Genomic DNA, 9,617 nt, shown 5'->3' with positions numbered 1-9,617 from the left:
AGACAACATGCATGAAGAGGATGATGTGGACAAAATACTCATTTGCCTAATAATTCTGCACTCCCTGTATATATGCTTACGTCTAAATTTGCGCAAAAGAAACGACGGAAAGTGCGAGCTTTTTCTGTCTTTTGCGCTGATTTCTGAGTGGTCATGTTTCTTTTTAGAAACCTTGACCACTACAAAGTTTACTATTCAGCAGAAAGCATTGACTCGTGGATAACTTTGATACTTTGCATTACGCACCTCATACTAAGCCAGGATAACAAAGGCAAAACATGAAATTCATCCTTAAGCTTATCAGATCACACGTTACAAGTGTTATAACATATAGACGGGACGATCCCGACATGCACACCCTGTCCTCTCATTGGCTGCTCAAGACCTCTGCCGTCAGGTGGTGTTTGGCACTGGCAGAGGACAAATACCCGACTCGATCCCGCTGTATCTCACTGCTGCACCGCGACTTACATGGAGAAGAAATGGCGAACTCCGACCGAGCCGACACTGCAATAGCCTTCGTCTACAGGGGCACGTTTGTCCACTCGACTCAGCAAACGGCGCTACAGATCCTGAAAGATGCGCTCCTGGGAGTGGATGCACAGGGAAAGGTTTGTGGAATTCCAGAATACATTGTTTGCGTTTTACATTTGATAAATATCTTGATGACTATTTTTAACTGACAAAGGGGTAAATCAGGCTTTAGGGCGTAAATCTGGTATAACAGGCTAGGCTATTTTAATTTTCTCATATAATTAGCTGTTGCTGAGCAACTTTGGCAGTATGGCCAACAGTAAACCCCCTGGTACAGAACACTTTATATTATAAATAGACGCCTACAGTGCACCTGCCTGATTACAACGTGTCTAATAAAAAAAAAAAAAAGATATATAACTTTTAATATGAATTTTTTTTAATCCATAATAGATTCTGGTCTCGGTTGTTGTGGACAAAGGAATATGTTTGTAAACTGTTGATGAAAATACATTTTAAGCAAACGTATTAAAAATATACAGCTGTCTATTTTCTTCCAAAGCCTCCCCCTAAGCTCTCAGTTCTCTCAGCTTGCTTAATTACAAACACCTTTCTGCATGTATGCTTTTAACCCCGGTCTAATTTACATTCTGCGGTCAGATTGCTTTTATTAGGGAAGGCAAGGAGTTAGAAAAACTGTCCCAGACCTTTGGATTCAAAACATCTGACATCACTCAGCTGGCACAACAGTAAGTTTATTATATAATCTTGATGTCATTATAGTAAATCAGAGCTTGTTTGCATTATATTGTCACACATATAGATATAAAGAAAATGGATGGATAGATGGATGCTCATCTTGTATTGGAAGAAAGTGATTTCTTTCATATGTCATAAAGCAGTTTTTTTTGGCTTGCTTCATTCTAGTGAGTTCTTCATGCCAGGACTTGTAGATACCCACATCCATGCATCACAGTACAGCTACGCTGGCACCGCATTGGACATGCCGTTACTGCAGTGGCTTAATGCTTACACCTTTCCTGTGGAGTCATGCTTCAAGGACTTGGAGTTCGCCCGCAAGGTCTACACTCAAATAGTGGTGAGTTTGCCAACATCAAGAGACAAGTGACTTTGGACACTTATTTCTTGATGTGAAACTTTGAACATTTGCATCAGTTCAAAGTTGTTTATTAAAGACATTCAACAAGCCAAAAAAGAAATCGGATTGTGACTCAGCCTGTGAGTTAAGGGTCTCAGAAGTGTTGATTTGGTCTTAATCCTGTGATATGATCCCTGTGCTTTACAGAGAAGAACTCTGAGAAATGGAACAACGACTGCATGCTACTTTGCTACGATTCACACTGAAGCTTCTCTTTTGCTGGGCCAGATTGCAAGTAAGATGTCTTATACTAAAACACATGCACAAACACACACTTTGAGCTGAATGTTTATTTTGAAGCATTACAGTAGGCCTCTTAATTCTTTAAATGTATATCACATTTGTTTTTTATGTGTAATAAGCTACGATGATATTTTTAAATTTTCCATAATTTAAGATGACAAGATAAGGAAGCGGACTTTACTGAAGGCTGTGCTAATAATATAAAAGTGCCTAAAAATCATCAGAATACTAGTTTGTCTCACTTCTTTACAATCATCATCATGTGCAGTATGTTATGATGCTTTGACTCAGACTCAGTTATTTAATTTTTTTCTTGCCTTTCTTCACTCTAACGATATGTTTCATAAACACTGCAGAGAAATGGTCCTTCACCTTTGTACCCTAGCTTTATCTTGTTCCTGTCATATTATATAACACTGAACACACACGCACATGAATTTGTAATGATGTAACCCCAACGCATCAAACCCTGTTATTGGCAACTTTACAGAGTCATTTTGTGCAATCAGGGGCATGGAACTCTTAACTTTGAACTCTGAACTGTTGAACAGAGGCATGTGCTTGTGTATAGGCAAGTTGGAGTATTTCCAAACCGTACATTTAACATGAGAAAAGCTTAAGAATATACTTGCAACAAACCAATTTGTTCAGTCCAGGTTCAAGCTCGGATACAGCGATATAGTTTTTCCGACAGATCAGACACAAAATGTTTTATCATAGCTGGACCACATAATTTTAGAGTTATGAAACCACACCTGACAACAGAGGTGTAGATCTGAGATTTGTAGTGACTTGCCTATCAAGCTACACCCTAAAGCATGCCACAATGTGTAATATTGTTCTCCGTAATTGAGAGGGCCATTTATTAAAAGAACATCATGTTCTGTTGTATGGGCTTGAAACTTGTGATCGAGAACATAAACAAACTAGGCAAATGTTTACTGAGGTCATATATCAAGTGAGCAGTAGCGTCATCATCCCATAGAAGTCATTCACTTCACTTTACAGGGGGAAATAGAAATTTTTCCATCTTATATACACAGATAATAAACAAGCAAAGACGAGACACACCTAGAAAGCTTAAATCACGTGTGGGCATGTCCATGGATGAAAAATAATGCAGCTGTCTAACGATGGGATGTAAAAGAAAGTGCAGTTTTTCAACCGTCTTACATCCTAACTTCTGTAACCTGATCACCTGAGGATTTTACAGCACAATAATCTGTTTAACAAAGCATTTTTTAATGGTTGCAAACAGTACATCTCTGGGATAAACTCAGCCTGGTAGCAGGAGTATTCCTAATTATTTCACTTAGCTGCCTCCGTATCAGGCCTCTGGTGTCGTGCTAACTGAACGACTGACCTAAACTATCTTTAGTCCTATCAAAACAAAAAGCCATATTATTGCAAGCGGTGCTGCTGAACCCGTTTAGCACTAAAATGCACTAACTTCCACATTACACAATATTTATTTAGAAAATGGCTCTGCGTGCATTTATATCAGATGACTGGCATAAGGAGTTAGAACAAGATTTTACTCTGACATGTGTAGGGCCTTTCAAGGACACACAGGTGACATTACGGAGGCTGTTTATTATATGTGAGCATCGCAACTGCACAAATACTCTTCATTTAACATGAGTTGACAATGACTGAGCTTTGTCCTCAAAAATCTAATTAAATCAAATACTCAGTAACAGCTTTGAAAGGATGAATGTTTACTTATGTTCCTGTTTACTCACTGATGCCTTTCTTGCAGATGACTTTGGACAGCGTGCTTTGGTTGGCAAGGTGTGCATGGACAGGAACGATTGTGTGAAACATTACAAAGAGACCTTGCAGGACTCTCAAGACGAGACCTGTCGGTAGGTATTAGATGCTTAATACCGTAAAGCAGATGTTGTGTTACAATGTTCTTTCAATGTAAAGATATTCCATGACAGAACAGGTTTGGTTACTTTGTAATTATTTAGTCTGGATCGTAAAAGAGGCAGTTAAGCTTTAAGCCTTTATGTCAGAGACCCTGATACAGATTTTTCCAGATTGATGCCAAATGTGTTACAAATTTTTTTTTTTTTTTGTGGGAGTTAATCTGATATCATAGACAGACATGTCAACACTATATGGTAAAAAGAAATACTTTTTCAGTAGTGGAAAAGAACAGTGAAGGTATCACCTGTTTGGTTGTAATTGTGGTCAAAAGTCAACATAAACTCATGGGCTTGGCTGCCATGGTCTTTTTTAACTGATTGTTTTCTGTGGTGGAATGATTGTACAGCACACATCTTTGATGAGTGTAAAAGCCAAGAATAGGTTCCAAAAGTTTAGATTTACATGGGATTTTCAGTAATCAACACAGCGTCAAAATATTACATACGGTTTCAAATATATAAATACACTTAGCAAGTTGCACCTCAACCATAGTCTTCTGGCATGATTCTGGCTGAATATTTGACCAACTGGTAGAGTTCCTGTGTTTCCTGCACAAACTCTGCTTTTGAGCGTAGTCCACAAATTCTCAATGGGGTTGAGGTCGGAGCTTTAAGAAAACCAGAACCTTAATGTAAGGGATGCTCCCTTATGGCATAACCTTGAATCTAATTCTACTTAGGATCTTTCCCTGAATTAAAATTTTAAGGTCCCAATTTAACAGAATCACACATGAAAACAAAATATATGACATTAAATCACACAAATATGCCAGTTGTGCTTCAGTACACATGATTACCAGCAGATCTGTTCTCAGCACAAGTTTCAGTTGCAAAAATAGATAATTTTTGATATCAGTAAATGTATCTGCCACAGATAAATAAACTACATTGTTAATTTGCTCTCTGAAGGTTCATTAAAGAGCTTCTGGAGAAAAAGGTAAGATTCTTTAATACAATAAACAGGACTTTTCAAAGATATTAGAAAAAATACGTTTTCTGATAGTCTCTCCTTCCGTCCTCTGAGGGCAGTACCCTTTAGTGAAGCCTGTGGTGACTCCCCGTTTCGCTCCATCCTGCACAGGAGCGTTGCTCGAGCAGCTGGGAGAAATCGCTAAAAATAACAACCTGCACATTCAGGTGAGTCAAACTAGGCTATGTCTGCAGGAGACTTGTATTCCAAAGAGACAATGTAATGTTGGGACGATGAGGTAAAATGCACACATACATGTTTGGCGTAATGCAGCAACTGTGCTGCCACTCAATCTGAATGCTAGAGCTTTTGTCAGAGGTTTTCTTAAGCTATCACTTGAATATCTGATGTGTTTCTTCATTGTCAGAGTCATATCAGTGAAACTCATGAGGAAGTAAAGCTTGTAAAGGAGCTGTTTCCCGAATCAGAGTCTTACACAGATGTCTATCGCAAACACAACCTGCTAACTGACAAGGTTAGTACACTCCTGCCTGCACACGATCAGACATTTTTACACAAAACATTATATAAATACTTACAACCACTGACACTATTAATGATGGGGTGATTCACAGACAGTGATGGCCCACGGGTGCCACCTCAGTGATGAAGAGTTGGCTCTGTTCAGAGAGACTGGAGCCTCTTTGTCCCACTGTCCCAATTCCAACTTTTCGTAAGTACTTTATGGTTTCTAGAACCATATCTGACCAAGAGCCATGAAATAAAGTCTATGAAGTTTTACATAATGAATGAGTTTGATTGTCATCTCTCTCTCTCTCACCATCTATCCAGGTTGTGCAGTGGAGTGTTAAATGTCCGCAACGTCCTGAAACACAAAGTAAAGTTGGGGCTGGGAACAGGTGGGAGAGCAGAGCAAGTGTGAACACAGTTTTAATTTTGCAAACAGACCAATTCACACCATAAGGAAGTCATAAAATGATGTGTGATGATTAAGCTTTTGTAAACTCTGGCCCACACTAGTGCACATTGTTATTAATTAACTAATCTTCAGCAACAATCACTTTAAAGTTTTATTATACAACTGGGAGCTTCAGAATCCAGGTCAGCTTAAAGGTGTGAAGTTAAGCTCAAAGTTGATAAAACTTTTGATTTAATAGATGCTTTTGCTGCAGCACGAAGTGGTGGGGAATAATAAGGAAAAGATCCAGGAATCAGTGATGTCACACACTAACACTAGAATGGTGCCACAGCAAATGTTCAAAACGTTTTTACGATTATAGGGAAAACCTGACAACGCCGTCCTGGAAATCCTGACAAACCAAGTGGCTGCTTTTCATATTTTTTCATTGCCCTGTCCTGTCTGTGTCTGTGGTGCTGTACCAGATGTGGCTGGAGGCTACTCCGCCTCTATGCTCGATGCTGTGAGGAGAGCTCTGGATGCATCTAAAGTCTTGACCATCCAGGACCCAAAATACAAAACACTCAGTTTTGAGGAGGTGTTCAGAATAGCCACACTGGGAGGCAGTCAGGGTAAGCCATTCAAAACTAGAAGTTCTTTAGTAAACATTATGATTAGCACTATTATGATAACAGAAATAGTAATAGGCATGTGCTCAGTAGCTATGTAGTCATATATCTCATCTTTTTGATGAACTAACTGTCCCCACATTAAGAAACTGTTTATTTATTATGCCTGTCTTTCTGTAGCCTTGTCCTTAGATGACCAAACAGGGAACTTTGAAGTTGGCAAAGACTTTGATGCCCTGAGGATTAATGTAGCTGCTGAGGGTGGGCCTATCGATCTCATCCAGGACGAGGAACCAAAGGTTGGTCTAAATTGGTTGAAATGAATGAATTAAAGCAAAACAAACTAACTAAATAAACTCTAATTGGAGTCTCACAATAATCTATAATATCTTGAATTTCAGATTCTTTTGGAAAAATTCTTGAATTTGGGTGAGTGTCACTTTCTTTTTGCTCCAGAAAATCTCAGTTTAATGTGACTTTGATGTGTTACGAGTAGGGATGGGTATCGTTTACGTTTTATCCGATACCGGTGCCAAACCGGTACTTTTGAAACGGTGCCGGTGCTTAAAGAATGGAGAACACAAAATTGGTCCAAAAACCTCTCATGTTCAGCTGTTTTTTTTTGTTTTTTTTGTTTTTGTTTTTTTTTGTAAAAAGATAACAATGTGTGCCTTTTCTGCAGCTATGGGGCATATATGGTGTCACTCTTGGCTGGAGGCAGTGCTTAATCAATGGAAAAAACACAAACTTTGTCCAAAAACTTCTCGTGTTTAACTGTTTTCCACTTTTTCTTTGGTCATTTTAGCCTTTTTGGCCAGGGTGAAGGGAGTATCTGCCATCAAACAAGAAGACAGCTGCATGTAGCTATGATGGTGTTTGCTAGTTCACCTTACGTGCATTAATGTAATAACGTGGTTAGCCTACTCAGCGTAAATTACACACAAACAACATTAAGCTACTCACGCAGAGAAGAACGGCTGCTGCTGCCATCATCATCCATCATCATTTCTGCTACACGGCAGGGCTAGGGGCCAGGACTCTACTCTTCGGGTTCTCTGGGGATGTTGCAAACTCCGAATCCGATAACAGGCACCACACCCGCAGTAGATGTGCACGGTGTGAGGTCTCGCAGCAAGCTATCAAATACGGCGCATTTCTCGGCTTTTTTAAAAAAAAACGCTATGCGTCGCCAGGTGTTTCATCGGATTTGAGGAGTTACCTCCTTTGACAGTATCAGCTTAAAGCACTTGTTGCAGGCTGCTGAGTTTGCATATTTTGCTGTGAAGTACAGACAGACTTTGACCGCTTCGCCTTGGGCATTTTTAATCTGTAGCTCTGCTCTAAAAGAACGTACGTACCTGGGCCCGCCTACTATCCTCGGAAACGTAAAATGATTGGCTAGAATCTAAAGTGTTTCACAGCTCAGGAAAAAAAGCACCGAAATGTTCGCTGCTTTTCGGTCTGGTTACTACCGTTTATGTCAGATGGCACCGGATACCGGTACCCATCCCTAGTTACGAGCCATTTGCTTTATGCTTATCTCCCTTTCTTTTTCTGTGTCAGGTGATGATCGTAACATCGTGGAGGTGTTTGTAGCTGGCAGGAGGGTGGTGCCGATCACAAAATAAATACAACTGTACCTGTCTCACAGCCTAAAATACAGGTCCAGGATATCCAACACGACAGAAATCAACCCTGTGCCTGCAAAAGAGACAAAATTGAATTAATCAGAGCATAAAACAGAGACTGTATTTCAATTCACACAAGCCCAGTGGTAACCTGAGCTGGAATACAGTCTGCTGCATGAGTCTTTAAACATAACTGCTACATTGTAAAAAGGAGAATAAGGGATTTAATAACTGAACTTTGCACTTTTTTAGACGGTTGTTGCCAGAAGAGAGCCAGGTGTGTGTCATTTTTGCCTACTACTAATGCACCACCACTCTCTGATTAACAAAGCACTTTTTTAAATCTTCCATTTGTTCACAAAGTCATCATGCTTATTATTTAAACTTCTTCCTTAAATTTATTTATTTTTTTTAAATCCTGGAGAAGTTTTAAATACTAGTTTTCTATTGCGGGTTGATGTTTCAGTGTCACAATTGTCCACGAAGTTTTGTGCTTGTGATTTAAAGATGCTCAGTGTGCCACTGCAGTGCCTGACCCGATTATCTTCAGTGGTTGATGCTCCAATTTTTAATGCTTGTGCAGCTAAAGCATCCTTTGTGATCCAAAAACTGGAACTGACTCGACTTCTGATTATAAAATACCAAATAGCACATGATTATACAACCCCAATTCCAAAAATCCTCATCCCCTCTTCTTTTAGCAGCAATCCATAAACGTTTAGAAAGTGAGGAGACAGATTTCTGGACTTCTTGAGGAAGAATGTTGTCATATATTGGCCTGAGCATTGTAGCTCCTCAACAGTCCTGGGTCTTCTTTGCTGTATTTTCCATTTCATAATATGCCTGTACTGCAGGCAGGCCACCACCCAGATTCTTCTACTATGAAACCATGCTGTTTCTTTTTAGTACCACTTACCTTTCCAGCCTTTTCTTGTCCTCTGCTCACTGTTTTGAGACGTGCTGCTGATGTCATATTCATAATCAACCAAGATTTATTCATAAAATCGTACATTTTCTCATTTTAAACATTTGATATGTTTTCTGTATTTTATTGTAATTTAAATATGGGTTTTTACATAGAGTCCCATCTTTTTGGGAACTGGGGTTTTGCTGCTTAATAGAAAGCTCTTAACTGAGGTCTTACATTTTAAATTGTGAGACTTTTTCTATACATATATACGATAAAATGAAACATTTCCAAACTTTTTTGTTACTAACTTACCTGGTGGTCATACAAATCCATAGTCAGCTTTAATTCACTGAGAATATTTTCAGTGTGTCAGTGCTGCCAGTTATAGTTCAAACAGACTATGTATAGGTTACTGTAACAGACTTTTTCAGCTGTTAGGGAATGAAGAGAATAATAATTTGAACTTATTGCATAATATGTATTAGCTTTAATACTTGTATTTAAGACAAGTCTAATTTTTTTAACTGCTAATTTTTTATCGCACTGTAATAAAAGTCAAGTCTTGCAAACTTGCTCGTCTTTGATGTGTGACATCATCTGTGATTGAAATAAAGAATGACGCCAAGATTGTATTGATTTCTTTTGATATTTAATTTGCAGTTATCAATTTATTTTTTGTGGAATAAAAAAAATACACACTGGCCCTTCTTTCCAGCAAAACAGGCAGCTTACACATCCTTCAATTAGCAATTTTATACAGTCTGGGAGAGACAGCCTGGAGACATGAAGCTGGCTGTAGTGGCATGTCCTACTG

The 9,617-nt window shown here is 38.9% G+C and overlaps 1 protein-coding gene across 1 annotated transcript; it reads left to right on the top strand.

Annotated features, from left to right (window-relative positions):
* Window positions 1–427: 427 nt before the first annotated feature.
* gda (guanine deaminase) lies at window positions 428–9,428 on the top strand. Its single transcript, XM_004544336.6, has 14 exons — window positions 428–611; window positions 1,135–1,223; window positions 1,402–1,573; window positions 1,781–1,868; window positions 3,636–3,741; window positions 4,717–4,744; window positions 4,837–4,944; window positions 5,145–5,252; window positions 5,353–5,450; window positions 5,570–5,637; window positions 6,122–6,268; window positions 6,446–6,564; window positions 6,667–6,694; window positions 7,829–9,428. Exons 1-14 carry the CDS (start codon window positions 483–485, stop codon window positions 7,891–7,893), a joined length of 1,353 nt encoding a protein of 450 aa, XP_004544393.2. The 5' UTR covers window positions 428–482; the 3' UTR covers window positions 7,894–9,428.
* The last annotated feature ends 189 nt before the right edge of the window (window positions 9,429–9,617 follow it).

Source organism: Maylandia zebra, linkage group LG12 (assembly GCF_041146795.1).
Source record: "Maylandia zebra isolate NMK-2024a linkage group LG12, Mzebra_GT3a, whole genome shotgun sequence".
Lineage (NCBI taxonomy): Eukaryota > Metazoa > Chordata > Actinopteri > Cichliformes > Cichlidae > Maylandia > Maylandia zebra.
This window is presented reverse-complemented; position numbering and strand designations above follow the sequence as displayed.

What these genes read in the sequence shown, in the direction of transcription:
- gda (XM_004544336.6), top strand. Translation starts at nt 483, where the DNA reads ATGGCGAACTCCGACCGAGCCGACACTGCAATAGCCTTCGTCTACAGG. An exon ending in ATCACTCAGCTGGCACAACA is followed by an intron (nt 1,224 to 1,401) that starts GTAAGTTTATTA and finishes GCTTCATTCTAG; the next exon opens with TGAGTTCTTCATGCCAGGAC. An exon ending in TGTCCCAATTCCAACTTTTC is followed by an intron (nt 5,451 to 5,569) that starts GTAAGTACTTTA and finishes CCATCTATCCAG; the next exon opens with GTTGTGCAGTGGAGTGTTAA.